The following is a 22,367-nucleotide window of genomic DNA, read 5'->3' on the forward strand; positions in this document are numbered from 1 at the left end:
TCAAATTCAGAGGAAAAGAATACATTAACACTGTAAAGACTAGGTAGGAAGTAAGTGGACGTGGTTATATCTTTTTAAATCAGAACAGTAAGTATGACTGAATTCAGTAAGATTCAATTTGCAGTCCAGGAGGGCACTGTATTCCATGTGAGCACGGACACACAGCACTTCGAGCCCTGCCTGAGGAGATTCAGTCTACCACTAGGGCGCCCTTGGAACATCCACATATCTTGCATGGAATCTAGGATTTACTGGGCTTGCTTTTTAACTCTGCCCTCTGCTTTTGAAAGGTAAAGAGAGAGAGAGAGAGAAGAGCGGTGGCAGGGGATTGACAGCTGCAGTTCCTCTTAGGGAAAGAAAGCAGAGTCAGCAGGCACAGCCACTATGTGATCTACGATGTTTAGAAACACAAGCAGGCTTTTTTTAAAGACAGAAAGAAATGGAATCTCAGAAGCATAATAAATAATTTTATTCACTGTTTAAGCAGGATGGTTCTGGAGTCTAGAAGGCACTTTTAACATACCTGAGTGCTTGTCTGTGAGGGCTGAGCCAGCCAGCCTTTGGCAAAGAATAGTGTAACTTTCCTCCACTTTCTGTAAGACAAAACCCATATGTTTTGCATTTAAACTTGATGGAGAAAGGAGGGGGAAACCTCAAAACCAGCACATTTTGAAAATAGTAAGGGATGCTTTTAGAAAAATAGTTATTGGTATGTGCCATCAAATCACTCAAAGCTGACCCTCCAGTGGGTTTTCAGAGGCTGTAAATCACACAGGAGTCTGCCCATCTTTCTCCTGTGGAGCTGCTGGTGGATCTGAACCACAAGAGAAATGCAGCCAATAGGTCAGCAGTGTAACCCCTATGGACTACACCATCAGAACTCCTAGTACAGGTTGTGGTGTTGTTATGTGCCATTGAGTCGCTTACAACTCATAAGAGGCCCTATGCACAACACCAGCTCTGAACACTGCTCTATCTTGAGCCAACTTCACTGTCTGACACACCCTTCCCCAGTACACCAATCACTGAATCAGTCCATCTCACCTGGGGTTTCCCTCTCTCGCTCTGTATAAATTTCAACAATAAGCCTTTAGAACTTTTTTTTTGTTTTTTAAATGAGGAAAAAGCAATTTTTACTCATTTCTCACATCAATGAATAACTGAAAATTTTCTTATGTATGTTTTTAAAATGTGAAGATTAGTGGACAACCATAAAAAGTTGGTTACCTGCATCTCCAGAAGTGGCCCTGAATATAGTCCCATTGACTATAGTCATGAACTACATCAGAAATAAGCTGCCCATGACTTCTGTTTAGATATTTAATCCTATCTTGCCATAGGTTGATGCTACTGAACTATAATTATAAATAAGAAGTAACTGATCAGATAAGTTCAAAGGAAACCCAAGGGCGCCATCAGACTTTAAGCCTATCCCTAACATTTCTAACTACGTGAAGTTCTAATTTATTTAAAGGGAGTGAAAAACATTGGGGTTCTAGGCACATCTACTGATGGCAAACTTTAAGATAAAGTTCTTTCCTCTGAAATTATAATAACACAAGTTGATTAGAAAATATTGGCTTATCCAGTGCCACTTTAATTACCAATTTATAAAAATCCCACTTGTGTCCTGGATTTTGGATTATGAGAGTCACTGAAGCCAATTTCTATTTGTCACAGCATCTGGGAAACCACCAAGAGTATTTAGTATTTACTGATTCATAGGTAATTAATAGGTTATGACAAGCTGCAGCATTTCCTGGCCTAGATTAGAACTACACAAACTCCACCCATCTCCGCTTATTGTTCCCATGGAGGTCAGCCAACAATCCTAAATGTATTTATGTTCTTAAACTTGGAAACTCAAACACAGTTTATAAAGCTATAACAACTTCTGTCCCTGTGATTTATAACCAGATAAAGAATGCTGATCTCAGCTTTTATCCAGCTAAAAAGAAAGGCCTAGCAATGCTTCAAAAAATCAGCCATTGAAAACCCGATGGATCATAGTGGTCCGATCCCAGAGTGCCCCGGTCACCACCAGACAGGGACTGAGACAGGGGCAGCTAACAATAGTCGTGGGTAATAATAAAAAAAACCATATAAATCTAGCCCTGAACAAGTTTACTGACATCAGCATTTTAACTATTCTTGGACAAATGTGGAGTTTTTTATAATTAAGTCCTAAGGATGTTGGAACTTGAGGTACCTTTAAGTGTTCGAGGTCAGCCTCTATCTTATGAATGTATTCCATGATCTGGCTTTGTGAATCTGCACAAGATGAGGGACTCTGGATCTCAAAACAGGAATCTTCCATCGCTCCCCAGCGCTGTTGGACCAGGGATTCTGGGCTGAAGGGCGAGTCTGCCCCATCAGAATGAGCATTCTGGGGAGAATGCTGCTGTAGGTAAGTGGAGTCCATAGAGGGGACACCAGCCATGGGCTGCAGGGAAAGCGAGGAGACAACCTCCTCATCCGTGGAACTCTCCTGCACAGCTTCATAGCCATCAAGGATGAAATAATTTCCTGTTGATGGGGACAGAAGAGTGTGGTGAGATCAGTACTATTACTATGAAATCAGAGAACAAAGATAAGGTAGTTTATTGATAGCTTTAAAAGCTATTGAACTCGGAGGAAAGCCATTGACCTTTTAATTACAAAGTCCGTACTTGTGAGGTGCCATGTAGTCATAGAAACTCTATGCACAATGGAACAAAATCTTTTAAAGATAAATTTAGCAAAATTTCAACATAACTGCTGAGTAATTTCATGTAAGTTAGTAGGTTAAAAATTAAAAGCTGAAAACTGCAAAGCACCTTTACTTGATTTTGCCACCACTTCCTTTGTGGATCACTTCTTATGTCATCTCTGACTGTTTTCTCCCTTTCTCCAGGCACGTGACAACCCTGCTGTTCCTTAACAAGGAGCTTGTTCTTGCTACACGTGTATTCTGTGTCCCCTCTTTTCTCTGCTGGGACACTCCCAGGTGTCCACATGATTTCTTCCCTCACTTCACCCAGGTCTCTGCTTAAATGTCACCTCATCAGAGACTCTCTCCCTGCTCACTCTGTCTAAAACAGCATCTCCCTGTCTCCACTGCTCTCTATTATCCTACTCTGACTAATTTTTCTTCCTAATACTTCTTACTGTATGACATTGTAAGTGTAATAACTTATCATTACATTTTCTCCTTCCTAGTACTTAAGATTCACCAGAATAGGGATATTTCTTTTATTCACTGCTGTATCTTCCAGTACCTAGAATTGGGCTTGACAAAGAAAAGAGTTAGTAGTTATTTGTTGGATGAAAATATAAATACTACAAGTATGCACACGCATACACACATACTGTAATGCAAGAATATTAAAACAACACTCATTATCACGTGGAAGACATCAGATAACAATCAAAATTAAAGTTTAAATGGAAAAAGAAATACATACCTGAGATGCGTGAATTAACATCCTTCTCGTCCTTGTGAATGGCTCCATTGCCTTCTGATGGATTATCATCACTATGTGCTTCACGGGCATCAAAAAAGTGCTCTCCACTCTCATCAAGACCTCCTTCAGGTTCTAGGGTGGGCATCTCCGGGGTCTTAATCACGTGGTCCATAGCTCCAACGTTACTTGCCTGGCTATCCTGGGAAGCCAGTACCACTGAATCTCGTGGAGCAGAAGATTCAGTTGAAGTCCTTGGACTGCAGCAAGTGGAAATATCACCAGTTCCAGTTCTAAAGGGCATCTGTCCTTCACCAGGATTATAGGCCTTAATCCTTTCCAAGTTCTGGATTCCACTTTCAGGCTGTAGCCCCGGAGAGGCTGTCCTGGATCTTGGTAAATGTTGCCAGTCTTCCTGAGTGTTCTTCTCAGTCAACCCTAGCTGTTGTACCAGCAACTGCTTCAATAAACCCACTGAAAAATTTAGGAAGGAGAAAAATACACATTCACTACTGATGGCCTAGTGGTAAGAAACTGCACTGCAATCCCTAAGATGTGCAGTTTGAATCCACTAGCTGCTCCGCTAGAGAAGGACAGAGTTTCTCCTGTGCACTTTACTGTCTGTGAAAATCTGCTAGAGGGTCGGCTATTGGTCAGTTCTGACTCAAATATACACAACAACAAAAACAACAACTATAACTTAGACTACCAGAACTGATTTAATTAATTTATCAGCTCCGATCTCAAAAAGTACCTTTTAAAAATAGTCTAATAATTCATTTTATACAATCATTGTTTTATTTTGAAAAATGAAATAAAGCATATTTTTCGAGAGAAGATTTAATATTAAACTAGAACAGAAAAGACCTAAGCAAAGTCTTTGTCACCATCATTATTATGTGATACTGAGTATGAACCGACCAATAGCTAACCCTCCAGTGGGTTTTCAGAGGCTGTAAAACAGCCCATTTTCCCTCCACAGAGCAGCTGGTGAATTTGAACCATGTGCTATAGGTTAACAGTACAACTCCTTACTACTGTTGTTATATGCCACTGAGTTGACAGCAACATACAGAGAACTTATGAACAGCAAGATCTGAACCTTGCCCTATCCTATAGCCATCTTCGACACACTTACACCCATAGCCTCAGTCACTGTATCAGTCTTGTTGTGGGCCTTCCTCTCTTGTGCTGAACAAGCTTACACTTTCCACCTTACCAAGCATGATGTCCTCCTCCAAGGACTGGCTAATAACATGCCCAATATATGTGAGACAGTTTCATCATACTTGCCTCCAAGAAGCAACCTGCTTTCATTCTCTCCAGGACAGACATGTTTGTTCTCTTGGCAATCAATGGGATATTCAGTACTCTTTTCCAAAACCAAAACTCTAAGGCATCAATTCTTCTTCTGTCATTCTTAGTCACTGCACAACTTTCCAGTACATACTACTAGGCTCCTAAGTAACAATGTCTCTGTTTTCCTTCCATTTAACTAGAATAATATCCCAAATACACATCTTAAAAATGCTCAAAGTTTGTGTTAAGCCAGTAGCAAAGAATGCTAAATAAGGCCTGTTTCTTTTTTTCCAGAAGCAGCTACTTTATACATGGGCACTATTTTTTCCCTAATTTTCTTAGACACACAGAACAATGCAACTTTAATAAACCAAAGAACTCTCTAAATGGTGATGAAGGAAATAAAAGCACCCTGTAATAAAATTTCATTCTAGTGATTTGGCACGTATAATTCTAAAGAATAACTTAACCGTGTTCTACAAATTACCTTACCAATAGTATAATGTTGCTGAAAGTAAGAATTCATTTATTTCTGAATGGACAAAGTGATGTAATGAAGTCACTCACATGATGATAAAATTACTCAGACAATGTTAGGTCAACCATCAGACATAACTAAGATAATGTCAAGTTAAGAGAATTTAGAACAAACTAAGTTTTGAGTGACTTGCTCAATTCTCTATTTAATTTCTATCAGGGTTTTGAACTAGATGGAACACTTTCAGTGATGATGATGAAGTGAAATTGGAAAAGATATGAATTTTTAAAATTTGAGTGAAGCAGAGTAACTGGAGTAGGGGGGGAAGCTTTGGAATCTAAAACTCAGCAGCAGCACAGTGAGGCTTGTCAGGAGACACACATTCAAACCGGCACAGTCACCGTTTTGGGTTGGACACCGTTGCTTCTGACTCTGCTGGGCAAAAGATTTATCTTTATGCATACTGTCCTTGATTTCTAAAAGAAACATTAACTCTCTAGAAGGATGTCACCCTTTAATTCTTTCCTATTCCAATTACTGTACTAGTTCAACCTCTCTTTTTTAAATTCAGGCCTGTCCCAATTTCATTTCATCAGCCATGACTGAAGTGGGAAGAAACGATTCAAAGCCCTGATTTCTATCTCCTGCATTCTTTCAGTATATAGTTTCTATGGTGGTTGAGCCTCTGGCTTCTGCCTTTCTGTTCAACATTTGCTTCCTCAGAGATTCTATGAAGTCAAAATTTGGTATGATACTCAAACCTATCTCTTCCTAAATTCTCTGCCTCACCTCTTTATGTAGTTCCAATCCTAACACTCTAATCTCGTTAGTCACTTCCTTTTAAATGCCTCATTATCTTAATCTGAACCTATTCTAAAACTGGGCCTTCTAATACAACTCTAGCTCAAAATCTTCTGGCCTCAAACTTAGTAACTGTGCCACTTCAAATATCTTTCCACTTTAATCTTTATGTAGCTATCACATATGCTTCCTTTTTCTTTAACCTTGAAAATGTTGACTGATTCCCTACAGCTAGAGGAATGGTGAACACCTAAAAATGTGATACAGTTCCCTTCGTACCAGCAACATACTCTATTAGTGGTTCTCAATGAAGCTATTGAGGGTGGCAATTAAGAACGGGCAGCTCAGTGAAAAATACTAGAAACTTCTCAAAAAATTTAGAATATGTGTACTTTGAAAGTTCCTGAAACAATGATATGGCATCCGTGAAGTACAAAAGATTGAAGCCCATACTCAAGGTTCTCAAAGCATGGTTCTATACAGGACATCTTTCTAGCCTATCACAATGATTCTCTTAACTTGCACATCTCATCTCAGGCCAACTTGTTGACTCACTGCTCTGTGAAAAAGTTCAGTTTTTTGCCTATGTGGTTTTGGTTACAACATTATTCTTGTCTGTCTTGAGGAAATGCAACCAGGGTGCTCCTTAGAGGCAAGAAATGTAAAATCTCCTCTCACATACCCTGGGCGTTGTCAGGACGGGCCCAGTCTTTGGAAAAAGACAACATTCTGGGAAAGGTAGAAGGTCAGTGAAAGAGAGGAAGGGCCTCAACAAGATGGACTGACCCAGGGACTGCAACAATGGGCTTGAACATGGCAAAGATGTTCATGGTGAGGACAGTGCAGGTTAGGGCTACGCTGAGATCTGCTGACCATAGGTGTTGTTAGCATCTAACAACAGTTTTCTTCTTCAGACCTACTTATCTGAATTGAACTCAATCTTTGAAGTAATGGTTGTATCTCCCTTATTTTCTGATGCCTTGTCCTTCGATGGTCACCCTAACACAATCTTGACATATTTGGACTGTCTGTTTATTCTAAAAAAAGGAAAATGAAGCAGGGTAGGGGCTGGTGTTCTTATCTCCTTCTCAACTAAACAAAATTTCTTAAAAGAGGGGGAAAAAAATCTAAAATTTATACTTGTTTACAATTCTTTGGATTCTTCTTAAATGCCTGAAAAACACGCTATACAATTCAGTACTTTATAAGTATCAGAAATAAGTTGTGAATAAGACATACAATTCCTTAGTGCATCCAATGCCCACCGGTCTTCTGAGACAGGAAAATGCAGATCTGGGATTGTTACTTGATAATGTACTCCAACTTCCTTTAGAGTCCCATCTTCATGCTGCTCCTTTGAAAACTGTCTCTCAGCCACAAAGAGGTCATCAACCTCTGATTTCCCCGAGGAACCCAGTGAATGAGACGGACGCTTTGACGATATTAAGGAAGGCTCTAGTCCCAAATCTCTATCTGTTCAAGGAAAGAAAACACACATAGTATATTATCTTAACAAAATTTTTAACTTTTAACATGAAGCATTTAGGAAATATCTGCCAAAAAAATAGTGCAGTAAAAGCTGCAGAGGTAGTCTGTTAAGTAGAACATACAGCTCTCAGGGCAGACAGAAGGGCTCATGGGAAAGTGAGGTCAGTGGATTATCTGATGCCAGAGTCTGTAGAAACTGAGATAGTTTAAGGTTTCTTTGCATTTTTAAAAGTAGGCTGCGTTCTTTTAAGTAAAATTAATGCAAGAGTTTACCTGAACTCTGTAGGCCAGTGACTGAAATGCTATGATGTTCAACTTTTAATTTTGATGGTTCTTCTTCTTCATTGTCTCCTCTGTAGGAGAAAAAACCCAACACTTTAGCTTTACGAGGTACATGGAGATCACTGCAGCAAAACGAAGAATTCTCTATTCCTTTTCCTACCAAAAATACAAAATAAACTCTACTAAATGGGTTCTGGGGGCCTAGAGGGTAGGGCGTTCCACTGCCAATCCAAAGTCAAGCTGTTCTAATGCACCAACTGTTCTGAGAGAGAGAAAGGTGGGCAATCTCCTCCTGAATGATTTACTGCCTCTGAAAACTCGACAGAGACTCAGCCAGGAGTCAGTTTCTACCTGAAGGCACCTAACAACAAAATGCAAAGAGACACTCACTCGCAAGGTGGTGACTGTGGTAATGGAATTGGCTTTGTGGATTGCTCCTTCACTGACGCAGCCATCCGACAGATTAAGTCCTGCCAGCTGACAGAAACGTGGAAAGAACCCAAAATACAAAAGAGAAAGGAAGCAGAAACATCATTTAAATAGACTTAAAAGCAAAAAGAAAAACAAAACCAAACTATCTACGACAAACTGTCTAATGTCATTTTAGATATATTACCTATTAAAACATTTCATATGACACTTTTTTCTGTCAATTTTTTCTTTAGAAAACATATTTTTATTAAAAGAGAACATATAAAAGATATCAACTTAAAGAGGAATATGTTCTTAAAAGAATACTTCTAAACAAACAGAAGTCTTGCTTGGTTTCCCTACAGTTTTTTATTTTCAAAGCCCTATTAAAGTTAAGTTTGTAGAATATTATATGCAAGATAATAAAAATTAGAGTAAAGCAACTAAATCTAATACTTACACAGTCTTTTCAGAAACTGTCTGAGCCACTAGTTCATAAATCTGGGCTCCATTGTCAGACATGGAAATGACAAATAAAGCTTTGTTATCTGGGGGGGGAGAAAAAAAGAAAGACAAGATTTATTATAATGCTCTGACCTTTTGGGAGATTTCTAGGGTCTTGGTAATATTTTGCATCTCCATCTAGATTTAGATTACATGTGTTCACCTTGTAATAATCTATAAACACTTTTAACTGTGTAGCTTACTGTAAAGTATATTGTAAACAAATGCTACTTCAGTAAGACAAGTTTACAAAAGTTAACAATGATCCCACAAAAATTTATTAGAAAGAGATACCAATGTATCTACATTAATGCACTGAATGCTATGACTCTTCCATTTACTTCAAACTGCTCTTCTGGCAGCTTGTTAATTACATTAAATGAGTATTAGATAAAAGACATTATCATTTTATGCTGCCATCACAGAAGTACAAAATTTCCTAGGGCATTTCAACGTTAGTACAGTTAAAATATAACTTGTCAACTTAAATGATTTTAAAAAGCTCAAACAATATTTACTTTTCTAGTCTTTGTTTTTACCAAAACCCCAACACTCTAATGAGAGCTTTTACACTGAGATCAATGTTACACACATAAAAGTCTATTTTTAAAATACCACCAAATAAATATGTCAAAATAAGTGCTTAGGAAAATAGTACAGGAAAGACTTAGAAAATTACTAGAAAATTACTTTCAGAGAAAGTCCAGGCACTAGTTATGACAATCTGATTAGCCTTGCTTTACTGTCTTTACTGGTATCTATCAAACATTTGAATAAAAACAAAGTAATCTGCATAAAGGAAACAGCATACATTTTTTAAAAAGAGATTTATAGACCAATGTTCATAGTAGTGTTATTCACCATCACAAGAACATGGAACCAGCCCAAATGTGCAACCACAACTGAATGGATTAAGAAATTATGGAGAGAGGCAAGAAATCTTCCTTCATAGGACTAACAATGGACACCCAGAAGGATGTGCAACCCCCAAAACAGCAGCCAATGATATACATCTGTGGAGAGTATCACACAAAAAATGAAATAAAATCCAGGGATCCAATCATATGCTGAAATGTGGATATAGAATAATGTACAAGAAAAGGACTAAAAGATTGGTGGGTTTTGATGCTCGGTGAAATGTGGATTCAAAGGACTGTCATCACTTGTATTTGGATTTCCCCGTAATGTTTCACACTGTATAGCTTTTGGATACTAAATTTCCATTATGAATCCAAATATATATATTTGTATTTATTTAATTGTATTTAATTAATTAATTTAATTGTATTTGTTTTTATGAAGCATGATGTATTTAGTTGTCTGTTAATACTCTGTGTAAATAAATTCTTGTCCAGTTAAAAAAAAAAAAAGAAATTATAGTACATTCACATGATGGAATATTACACAGCATGTAGGAGCAATGATTTTGAAAATTACTCACTTAGGAGGGACTGAAGAGCATTATGCTAAGTGAACCAATTCAGTCCCATAAGGACAAATACTGTATAAGACCATTATTGTAGAGATAGATAACTAGTAAAACATGTATGAGGATCTAAGGGGGGCAAAGGGGGAAGCAGAGGGGTGAGGATTAGTTGTGGGGGTGGTTAATCATAGGGCCACACAATTTAACAGGTTGGAGGGGTGGTTAAGGAAATGGGAAAGATCCAGTATGAAAACCAGTATAAAATAAAAATTTTATTTAAAAAAAATAAATCTTTTGAAGGCAGAAAGTCCATTAAGCGAATCAAAGCATCCTAAATAACTTTCTGTTAAAAATTCTTATTTTAAAACTCACTTTCTAAGCATAATTAAAATTAATTACATTTGCTTGTTAAAACAAAATGAGCAAAATTCATTCAGTAACCAGTTGTGCTACTTAAACAACACCACCTTATGCAACTTCACCAAGAATCTGGAGATTAGCATCATTCACAGGACATACTTGCCTGTTGCCACCTGTCGAACCAACACCGTACTCAACTTAATGACAGGGCTGAACGTGTGCTTGCTGTCAGCCGTAGACGCCAGAATCTTGCTGTGACATCTCAGCACCAGCCTGTCATCTTGCTTTTGTAACAGCACAAGAATGTCTTCCAGCAGCAATGTGTACAGATCTAGAAATAAAAGCAAGAAACTGGTGATAAGTATAAAAATCAAGGTTTGGTTTGGTTTGGTTTTTTAAAAAAAAACCTTTGTAATGATTTGACAATATTTTTTTTAATGTAAAAAGCTAACTTGGATATTGCCTTTATCTCTTTTATTAATAATTCAATTTTACTGTAGTTGACAGGAGTGTTAAGTCTGTGTCAGATCTGAAATGAGAGGAAAGAAGGTTCTTCACTACAGACAGCCTGAGATGTACTGGTCTAAAGAAAGCTTGGATAATCTCATTAGAATACAAGAGTGATGAAAATAGTAATGAATCATGAAGAGTTCTGCTGAATATTTAACACACTTAGACATAAGCAGATTTGCAAGTGCACAAACAACATTTTCTTAACTTCTGCAACTGGAAGCTGTGAATGATTATTTCTTCTTATTTTTGACACAACTTTCCTATTCTTTCTCTTCTCTACTTCCCAACATTGATAACATTAAACTTACCAATAGTTTTATCTCTATTCACCTTCCAAACCAATGGCCCTTCATGAATCATCTTCCTTTTTGTTAAATCCAAATTCTGCAAAAATAAGAAAATAGCACACAGATTATTTCCAAGCATTCAGAGAGATTTTATTCTCTATGATTCCAACTCTCTTTACAAGAAATTCTCTACATTTATTATTATTGTCAGTTTTTTGAGAACAGAATAAAGACTAAGTTAAAAAATTTGCATCAAATGTTCAAAGAAGGAAAAGTGAATTGCAGAAAAATATTCAGGAATACTGCCTTATAAATCTCACTCTATATGATAAAGTCTTATAAAATTAAGTTACAAATACTCGGATTTTCAACTCATTCCTTGATTTTTCTGTGAATTAGTGGGTGATGCACGTGTTTGTCAGACACTTCTGATTCCCAAGAAGTTGTAAGCATTCGTCATGAAAACTCCAAGTAATTCTCAAGCTTACTCAAAATATTAGTAACTTGTTAGTGAGACATCACCTCTTAGCATTAGTAGCTCTAGAAAAATCTCATTCTTTGCAAGTTAAGATGTAGGAACACTAGTACTTCCTCCTTAGAAACTGTTACATTATGACATGAAAGTATATTTAAACAGTTACCAAATAAAATTGCCAGAACAATTACCTAGAGAAATACAGTGCAGAACAGGCTTAAGAGTTTTAAAATTCACTTAACAGAAGAGTCTGTGTATATATACATTGAAAGTAGAATATACTATACTATCATTCCTATAATTATTTGTGTTTTAATGTTTTTGAAGAGTTTCACAGGAAAAGAAGTTATCCTGCTTTACTCAAATCAAAATCAAATCTGGCAAGTTCCTACATTAGATAGTTATTCTTATTCAAACTATAGAAGACATTAAATTAATAATAACTAGTGTTCCTTAGTTTCCTGCCAATTCCCACCACATAAACTCAGTTTCACACAAAATAGTCCTCTAGTGAAAGAATAAAGTAACCCTTACACAATAACAGATTTCAAAGGAAGAATAAAATCACAATGAAGATAATCGGTAAGGAAAGGAAAGGGGAAAGATCTAGTGTGAAAAACAATGTATATGAAAACTCTATGAACTTTATAAGTAAACCAGTATAAAATTAAAATAAACAAAAACCAAACAAACAAACAGATCACTTATAACTCCTTCAAGAGTCAAAAGATGTTTTCATTATCTATCAGGTCTTTTGGGTCAGGGGGAAGAAAAAAAAAACACCTCCAACCAAACAAACTACGATCACACTCTCTCTCACCCTGAGTTCTTCAACATTTGGGTACTCTGACAGCTTCAGATTGGAGGTATCAAGACGGCGTTGATAATCTTCTAAGCGCTGAAAATTAGACAGGATGCAGCCAAGGTTATTACTCTGATCATCAATAGCCTCCCTATTCCTAAACAGACACTTTTAATCACTGCAACATGAGATAGGAGTGGCAAATCATTCTTTCGTAAATATTCTCTGAACTGTTGAATGCGTCCATGTTTTGCAGTGTACATGCTCAAAAACAAAATCATGAAAAGAAGCGGACAACAGCACTACTCTGTGCCATTGGCTTCGTGGTTAACATAGTCTTTGCTTTTCCTCTACCGCTCTGGCTATTTTTTCTTAATCTTTTATTCAAACACACTGTCCTCTAGCTCGACTGACTCACATCTCCTGCCCTCATGATGTTCTGACTCACAGCAGCCCTCCACTGAGTTTTCAAGGCAAGGCTAGAAATCAAGAGAGGAGAAACTGTCCATCTTGTATCCTTGCATTCGCTTGTGGATCTGAACCACCGAGGTCACATGGCCTTCAGGTGGCAGTCAAACTCGCTAGGGACTTCTCCACTAGAACTTCCGGACTGCTAATTAGCTTATACCAACGTTTTTGGTGGTGCTGTTTTTTAATTTTATTTTAATAATTTTAATGAACATTTACAGAGATTTTGGATTTCCATTCATTCATTGTTGCACTTTTCTCCCTGCCCAGCCCTCCCCCCAACCCAGTTCGCTCCTCTCTTTGAAAAGTAAAAGAAAAATTCTTTCTTTGATATACAATCCCCCCGCACTCTTCCCACCTCCCCAAGTACACTCCACTATGCAACCTTAACTGTGGACTCTTGTGATAACCATAATACCCTATCATACATCACTTTTAAATTATTCTTTCCTTCATCTGTTTCAATGCAGTATACAAATTTATCCAGTTTTTCTGTCTTACCCCAACACTGATATCAGTCCCATTTTACAGCAGTGGTACCATGCAGTATTTGTCCTTTTGCCACTGAAATATTTCACTCAGCATAATGTCCTCTAGGCTCACCCATTTTGAATAATATTGCATGAGTTCCTTGTTTTTCAATGCAGCGTAGTATTCCATTGTGTGAATATACCACAGCTTTTCTATCTATTCATTTGTTGATGGGCACCTGGGTTGTTTCCAACTCCTTGCTATTGTGAACAAAGCCACGATAAACATGGGTGTGCATATATCTGCTTGGATGTCAGTCACGGTCTCTTTGGGATATATTCTCAGTAGTGGAATTGCTGGGTCAAATGGTATCTCTATTTGCAACTTTTTGAGAAAGTGCCATATCTCCTTCCACAGTGGTTGCACCATTTTCCACTCCCACCAAAAGTGATTAAGAGTTCCAGTTTCTCTACAACCAGGAGAAGATAAAATAGATGAATGGGACCTTGTAAGAATCAAGTCCCTATGCACATCCAAAAACTTCTCCAACAGGGTAAAAAGGGAAGCCACAGACTGGGAAAAAGTATTTGGTAATGACATGTCAGATAAGGGACTTATATCTAGAATCTATAAAATACTTGAGCACCACAACAAGATAAAGGTAAATAATCCAACTGAAAAGTGGGCATAGGATATGAACAGACACTTCACCGAAGAAGTCAGATGGCCAACAAACACATGAAGAAATGTTCAAAATCCCTAGCTCTAAGAGAAATGCAAATCAAAACAACTATGAAATATCATCTCACCCCAGTCAGAATAGCAAAATTTAACAGAACAGCAAGCAACAAATGCTGGTGAGGTTGTGGAGAAACTGGAACTCTTGAACATTTCTTCATGTGCTTGTTGGCTATCTGAATGTCTTCTTTGGTGAAGTGTCTGTTCATATCCTGTGCCCATTTTTCTACTGGATTATTTACCTTTATCTTGTTGTGGTGCTCAAGTATTTTATAAATTCCAGATAGAAGTCCCTTATCTGACATGTCATTACCAAATACTTTTCCCCAGTCTGTGGCTTCCCTTTTTACCCTGTTGGAGAAGTTTTTGGATGTGCATAGGGATTTGATTCTTACAAGGTCCCATTCATCTATTTTATCTTCTCCTTACTATAGACATACCAATGTTTTTAATCTATAGATCATGAATTTGTTCTAGAAATTAATTTAAAAGGTAAAATAAAGCATACAATAAGTCTATCCTCAGACTCTCCTCTTTACTCCATTTTTGTTTTTAAAGAGTTCTTAATTGTGATTTTAACTAAAGCTTACAGAAAAGTTGGATTTTCATGCATTCATTCATTGCTGCACATTTTCCTCCTTCCATTTCCATTCCCCACCCACCCCACCAACCCTGTTCACTTCCCTTTTAAAAAATATTCTTTCATTGTTGGACAATTTCCTCCCACTTCCTGTAAAGAAGTAAATGCTAATACTCATTTCTTAAGGAGCCTTAACACCACTCACAGGGTATCTGCGAATACCAAGATTTGTGTAGGACTTTGTCCTAGTGAGCGTTAAAGAACTATAGCTGTGCTGTCCATAGGGAGTTGCCCTGCAGCCTAAAGGTGACACCTCTCTGGGAGTCTGAATATACCAGCAGCTTGCGGAAGACAATCTCCTCCAGTGCAATTTACTGCCACCAAAAACATACTGGACGGTCAGCTGTGAGTTGGTTCAGACTCAAAGACCGTAAGACTGAGTATTTTGGAATATATAGGAAGTTTGCTTGCCTTTTCACATGTGTGTTTGGATGTATGTGCATATCATTTTTAAAAAATTAAAAATGCAGCATAATACATTCATATGTGTATTCCTATGTGTTTATCACATATTAATATATCTAGAGATTATTTTATATTAGTAGACTACATAGAGCTGCATCATTTTTAATGACTGCACGGTAATCAATTCTCGATGGACTCTACTGACCTAGTTTACTGAAGGATATTTCGGTTACTTCTATTATAACAACAGTCAGGGACCTCTACAGAGTACTGAGAAGCAACAATGTCAGTCTGGAGATAAGGTGCACCTGATCTAGTCCATGGTCTTCACAATTACTTGCTATGCATCAGAGAGCTGGATAATGACCAAGGACGATAGAAGAATTGATGCCTTTGAGTTGCAGTGCTGCAGAAGAGTCTTAAACATACCATGGACTGCCAAGAAAACAAATAAGTCTGTCTTGGAGAGGGTGAAACTAAGTTTCTCCTTGGAGGCTAGGATTTTGAAGCTCTGTCTTAGATACTTTGGGCATTTGGCCCGAAGGGAATGATCCTTGGAGAAGTACATCATACTTGGAAGGGTGGAAAACCACCACAAGAGAGGAAGACCTGGATAAGGTGGATTAATACAGTGACTATGGCAATGGAGTTAGGAGTGTCAAGAGTCAGTGAGACTGGAACAGTCAGGATAGGGCAGCCTTCAGAGCTGTTGTACACAGCATGGCTATGAGTTCCTAGGTGACTCAATGGAATATAACAAAAACAACAACATTATAACAACTAATGCTAGAACAGAATGGTCCTAACCATACACCTTTACACAAGTGTATAGAGATGCTGCATGATAAATTCCTATTAGACTTGCTGGATCGAAGAGCATTTTCTTCTCAACATCATAGAAATTTACAAACAGAAATATGAATAGTTTTGCGCTTTCTGTGTGTGTGTGTGTGTGTGTGTGTGTGTGTGTGTTTGTCATTAGGTTGGAAACAACAACTCATGGCTAATCTTTCATTGAATTTCTGAGACTGTAAATTGCACATGAGGTTATTTCCCATCCTCCCACGGAGACACTGGTGGATTACAATAACCAGAAAGGCCTGGTCTTTGGGTAGTAGGGCAACTCCCTGTGCACCCCACCACTACAGTTCTCTCTGAATATGTGTATTGTTATTGTGTACCTTAAAGTCAGAACCAATTCGTGGCTTACCCAGGTTTTCAAAGACAATAAACTGCACAGGAGGAGAACACCCATCTTTCTCCTGTGGAGCCCTTGGCGGATTTGAATCATGTTCCTGTGGGTTGGCAGCACAACTCCTTACCACTAAGTCACCAGAGTACCCTTGAACATGTGTGGTGAAGAATGATGTATCAATCACATGTTCTATAAATAACTCTTTACAATATTTGTTTTATCAATTATCTTTTCATCCTTTTATTTATCAATATATATTATTTTTATGCATTTCAAAATAAGTTGCAGATATTAGTACAATTAATCTAATCCCTAAACATCTCAACATCCTTGCCTCTAAAGAGGATCCTGGTTACACTTCCTCTAAGACAAACTTGTTTGTTCTTTTGCCAGTCACAGAATATTCAGTACTCCTCTCCAACACCACAATTTTTCTTCTGTCACCCTTATTCTCCAACTTCCAGCTGTGCAGGAAGTAAATGAAAATATCATGACTTGGATGAGGAGCACCTTAGTCTCTGAACTGCTGTCCTTGCTCTTTAATATGTTAGAGATCTTTGACAGCAGATTTTCCTAATGTAACACATCTTTTGACTTCTTGACTGCTGTTATCAGGGGTGCTGACTGTGGATCCAAGTAAAACTAAATCCTTGACAACTTCAAACTTTTCTTTATATATTTTGATGTTGCCTATTGGTCCAGTGGTGAGGATTTCTGTTTTCTGGATGTTAAGATGTAATCCACATTGAAGGGTGAAGTCTTTAATCTTCTGCAGCGAATGTTTCAAGTCTTCTATACTTCCTACAAGTAAGATTGTGCCATCTGCACAATGCAGGCTGTGGAAGAGTCTTCCTCTGATCCTGATGCCACATTCTTTTTCTTACCATCTTGTTTCACAATTATGTGCTCAGCATACAAACAAAAAAAGGTATGAAGACAGGATACAGGCTTGATAGACATCGTCCTGATTTTAAACCATGTAGTAATCCCTTTGATCTATTTGCACAACAGCCTTTTGGTCTACATAATGATTTCTCATGAGCATAATTAAGTCTTCTGGGACTTCCAAAACTTCCAATTCTTCTCAATTATAATTTGTTATGATTCTAACAGTGAATAAATAAATGCCTTTGCATAGTCAATAAAACACAGATGAACATCATCAAATACAACTCTAATGTCAACATTATCTGGACCCACCTTTCACATGAATTAGTGTCTTGCACTTCAAGTAGGTAGTGCAAGCTTCAACGATTATTTTGCAGATTCCAGCTAACACTAATTTAACATTTTCACTATGTCGCTTATATGCTCTTGCTCTTCCCTCCTTACCTGTTTGTTCTCTGCCTCCTTGACAGCCTGATTTACGTAGTTTAAGATCTGGCGACAGTGATCTGCAGCTTTCTTCACCTTCTCTTTTTCTGTTGGCAATTCTAAATATACAGGGGAAATCCCAAATGTAAAATGTAGGAAATCAGAAGATAGTTAAAACACACACACAGTCCTGTCCCTCACTTCATAGTGACCCTCAGAATTAACTTGATGGTCATGGGTTTGTTTCAAGTCCTCATTTGTTTATACTTTTTTGCATTTATAACAACAGAAAATATTCTGCTCTCCAACTCTTTTATGAATTAACAAACCTACCAACCTACACACCCTCAAGAAGCTCACTGAGAGCATGAGGATATAGAGGTGAGTTGCTCCTGGGGAATTTAATCACAGTCTGAAACTCGAGGAGGCCTCCAATGCTATAGGTCCTTCCTGCAGCCTACACAGTCCCTCCGTCCCAGCTCTCTCCTGGCACTGTGCTCGCCTTGTACAGACACTGGCTGGCAGCAGCACACATCTTAGCCTGTGTCACCTCACCTCCTATACTCAGTTCCCCACAGAGCCCAAGCTGGATGGCAGGAAGCAGAGGACACCAAACCAGTTAAGTTCACAGCACAGTTTTGGATTCTAGGGAGTAGAGCAGAGAGCAAACCCATGACCCACAGCTAAGTAGAAGGATACTCTGCTGCACAACACCAAGGGGTGCATTCCACTCACATTATAATCTATACAAATGGCACTTTTCCCATATTCACAGTGCACAGCCTCCATGATTATATTCAATGGACCTGCTAAGTAATATTTTTTAATAACAGATGATTAAAAAGAAGGTTTTTTAAAACTTGAGGTTATATTTAAAGAAAAAAAGATTACAGCATTTGTATCATTCAAAGAAAGTAAAATTCATCTAAATATACTGAAGACACACTGTACACAATATTAAAAAATCAGAATATTAAAAAGTATGATCTTCCAAATACTATTTAAATACACTGAATATGTACATTGAAAAACAAAAATTAATTTGTATAAGTATTATCCAATTTTGTTATAATGTACAATGATATAAAATTTTCCACTTAGAGCTCTGGTGGCCTACTGGCACAAGAACTACACTGCAATTCCAAAGGTGCACAGTTTGAATCCACCAGATTTTCGACTGAAGAAGGAGGAACAATCTCCTCCTGTACCAGTCAAATCCAATTTGATGGTACACACAAAAAATAATACAATTTTTTTAAAAATTAAAAAACAATTTTCCAATTATGCACTCAAATTCTCAGACATATGAAATAGAGTTTTGGCTGCATAGAATGATAAAAGCCCAACAATTAAGAAGCTCTTCACTTCATATTTCAAATCAGGAGACCTGGAATTATTGTGCATCTAAACCCTGCTTCTTCTTGGAACCCGACACTGATCCAGTGTAATCAAAGTACATATATAAACACAAAACATTTCTTCAATCCTATATATGTCTTCTTCAAATCAAATGACATATGCTAGAACAAGGGCTGACAATATATTTTTTTTTCTATAAAGAGCCAGAAAATAAACATTTTACCCTTTACAAGCCATACAGTTAATGCTGCAACTACTTAACTCTGTCTGCTATTGTGCAAAACAGCTACACACAACATGTAAACCAATGGCCGTGTTCTATTAAAACTGTATTTACAGTCAGGTGAGAAACCAGATTTGGCCTACAAGTCACAATTTGTCAAGCCCTTTACCAGGACTACTAATAGTGTATATTAAATTACACACACTGAAAAAAATATTATACTGTATCTAATTAGAAAATCTTGTTACACTATTTGGAAATTCAACTTGCAGGCACCAGGCCACTGAGAGGCGAGTTTTGCTGTTGTTGTTGTTGTGTGCTGCTGAGCTGGAACCGACCCATAGCTGACCCTTCAGAGGGTTTCAGAGACAGTAAATTGAATGGGAGGAGACTCCTTCTTCCGGAGCAGCTGGGGGATTTGAACAATGTGCCTTTGGGATTGCAGTGCATTGGGACACATTTTTAAATTTTTTGTTCCTGAGCTATTTTATTTCAGAGAATGCTGTACCTGTATATTTGGCAATATTGTCCAATAAAAGAGGGTACTTAGTAAGCCTCTGCATTTGTGTGGGAATGATATCCTTCAGCTGCAGACGACGACACAGTGGATTACTCTCTGCATCCTAAAATGAAAGTGAAACAAACAAACAAATGTTTCCAAACTCCAAAGACAAATAAAGATTATATTTATAAAGAAACTGATAATACAAGGCTGTAATAATCAGAACAACAGAAAAAATGAGGTTTCCTACTTATGTCAGAAACAATTTAATGACAGAGCTGTCGGGACAGAATTCCATCATGAAGTCTGGGACTATCTTTATACACCCATGAATACAGCCACTGTTATGATCTTCCCTAATGTTTTGACAGTATTTTTAAATAGTGTGCAGAAGTTCTTTCTTCATTATTCTACAGTATGCAGAATTCTATGACAAGTATTTTAATCTTAAACTTATTCTTTATTATTCACCATTTTGATACCAACTTTAACCTAAAAACCAACACTGCTTTCAAATCCAGGCTCACTCACAGCCAATTAAGACTTTCCATGGCCATAAAATTTTACAGAATAATACTGCCTCATTTTTCTCCCTTAAAGGCTCTGGCAATTCATAATAATAACCTCTTTTTAGCATCTTAAACATTTAAGAAATAACTTATGGCTTTAAAAAAAGAAGTTAAAATGGATTAATTCTTGTAAACAACTTAAGTCACAACTTCCCTAGTTTTTTTCTATAATACTATATAATGTTAAAAACATGCATCAGTTAATTGTTTTTACTAACTTAATCACTCAACTCACTTGCACAAAAGTCTGGAATCGAGAATCCTTTTTTTGACGAGACTTGATCATTTCCAGGGCAAAAGGTTGGTTACTACAAAAGGTAGCAGCAGCATGTTTCAACTTCTCCTCTCCTGGTCCACTGAACTGTGCCAAGAATGTAAATAAAACAACAGAGAATGGGATAGTGAGCTTACGTAATGCTAGGCAGAATGACAGGCAACCACAACCCTTTTCAACATTCAATAAAGTATTCTCAAGTGACAAGAAAGATGTCACTATAGATTTATGTGGAATATTAATGTTTATCTATTAAAAAGACATGACTTGACACATTTAAATCTTTCTTGATGACATTCCATTGTTATTGTGCCCTTAAGCCTCTTGCTGTGGAGTTAACGCGCAGCCACCTTATAGGGCAGACTAGCCATACTGCGGGGTTACCGAGTCTGTAATCTTTACGGAAGCACACATTCACATAAGCTCCTGCTTTCTTACTTTTAGGCTACCACAATTTATTACCTTTGAGTCTACACACTTCTAAATTAGATATAGAAAGGTTGATGTTTGGGAACTAACAAACTGCCTATAGACTGAGATTAAAATTGCATTTCCGTAGTTCCTGACACCAGCACAAAAATGACTTTGAATGCTCCTGGAAGGGAAGTCCTTGGGACTCCAGCTTGTTTTCTTGCTTACTATGAAAGCAGGGCAGACGTAACTCTTCTAGGTTGCAATAAAATCATTCCTGCCCATGGGGTGGCTGCAGGGGGCCTGGAGGAAAGATACAGGAGTATATGATTCACCTTAGTTAAGCTTTACACTTTTTACTGTTGTTTGTTGTTGTTGTTATGTGCCGTCGAGTCACCTGCGACTCATAGCGACCCTATGTACAACAGCCCTAAACTCCGCTCTGTCCTGTGCCAATCGCACTGTCTCCGACACTCCCATCCCAATTATCCCAGTCACTGAATCAATCCACCTCATAGAGGGCCTTCCTCTCCTGCGCCGTCCCTCCACCCTCCCAAGCATGATGTCCCTCTCCAAGGACCGGTCTCTCCTCACAACATGTCCAAAGTAAGTTAGACGGAGCCTCAGAATCCTTGCCTCCAAGGAGCCACCCGGTTTAACCCTCTCCAGGACAAATCTGTTTGTTTTCCTAGCAGTCCATGGTATTCTCAATACTCTTCTCCAGCACCACAGCTCAAAGGCATCAATTCTCCTTCTATCCTCCTTGGTCATTGTCCAACTCTCTGATGCATAACAGGTGATTGTGAAGACCGTGGCCTGTATCAGACGCACCTTAGTCTCCAGAGAGACACCACTGCTCTTCAGCACTTTGGAGAGGTCCCTAACAGCAGACTTTCCCATGGCAATGCGCCTTTTAATTTCCTGGCTGCTGGTGCCAAGACTGTTGACTATGGAGCCAAGCAAACTAAAGCTGTGTACAATCTCAATTTCTTCACCATCCATCCTGATGTTGCCAATTGATCCAGTGGTGAGAATCTTTGTCTTCTTGACATTGAGCCTCAATTCATATTGTAGGCTGCAGTCCTTGACACTCTGCAGCAGGCGCTTCAGGTCCTCCTCAGTTTCAGCAAGCAGGGTTGTGTCATCCGCATAATGCAGATTGTTGATAATTCGTCCACCAATCCTGACCCCACATTTCTCCTCGTAGAGCCCAGCCTCCCGGATAATCTGTT

The 22,367-nt window shown here is 38.0% G+C and overlaps 1 protein-coding gene across 1 annotated transcript in view; it reads right to left on the reverse strand.

Annotated features, from left to right (window-relative positions):
• The window catches only part of ARHGEF12 (Rho guanine nucleotide exchange factor (GEF) 12), a 244,406-nt gene that overhangs the window by 19,008 nt on the left and 203,031 nt on the right, over positions 1-22,367 (reverse strand). Inside the window, exons 27-39 of the mRNA XM_006895634.1 lie at positions 20,686-20,811; positions 19,888-20,002; positions 17,816-17,916; positions 12,585-12,662; positions 11,311-11,386; positions 10,653-10,820; positions 8,660-8,747; positions 8,179-8,265; positions 7,780-7,859; positions 7,258-7,491; positions 3,444-3,914; positions 2,210-2,526; positions 524-593 (exon numbers count right to left, since the gene is read on the reverse strand). Of these exons, the coding sequence (XP_006895696.1) occupies positions 524-593; positions 2,210-2,526; positions 3,444-3,914; positions 7,258-7,491; positions 7,780-7,859; positions 8,179-8,265; positions 8,660-8,747; positions 10,653-10,820; positions 11,311-11,386; positions 12,585-12,662; positions 17,816-17,916; positions 19,888-20,002; positions 20,686-20,811 (2,011 nt within the window). The remainder of the gene's footprint in view (positions 1-523; positions 594-2,209; positions 2,527-3,443; positions 3,915-7,257; positions 7,492-7,779; positions 7,860-8,178; positions 8,266-8,659; positions 8,748-10,652; positions 10,821-11,310; positions 11,387-12,584; positions 12,663-17,815; positions 17,917-19,887; positions 20,003-20,685; positions 20,812-22,367) is intronic.

Source organism: Elephantulus edwardii, unplaced genomic scaffold, assembly GCF_000299155.1.
Source record: "Elephantulus edwardii isolate Elephantulus edwardi_28Jun2011 unplaced genomic scaffold, EleEdw1.0 scaffold00171, whole genome shotgun sequence".
NCBI classification, from domain to species: Eukaryota; Metazoa; Chordata; class Mammalia; order Macroscelidea; family Macroscelididae; genus Elephantulus; species Elephantulus edwardii.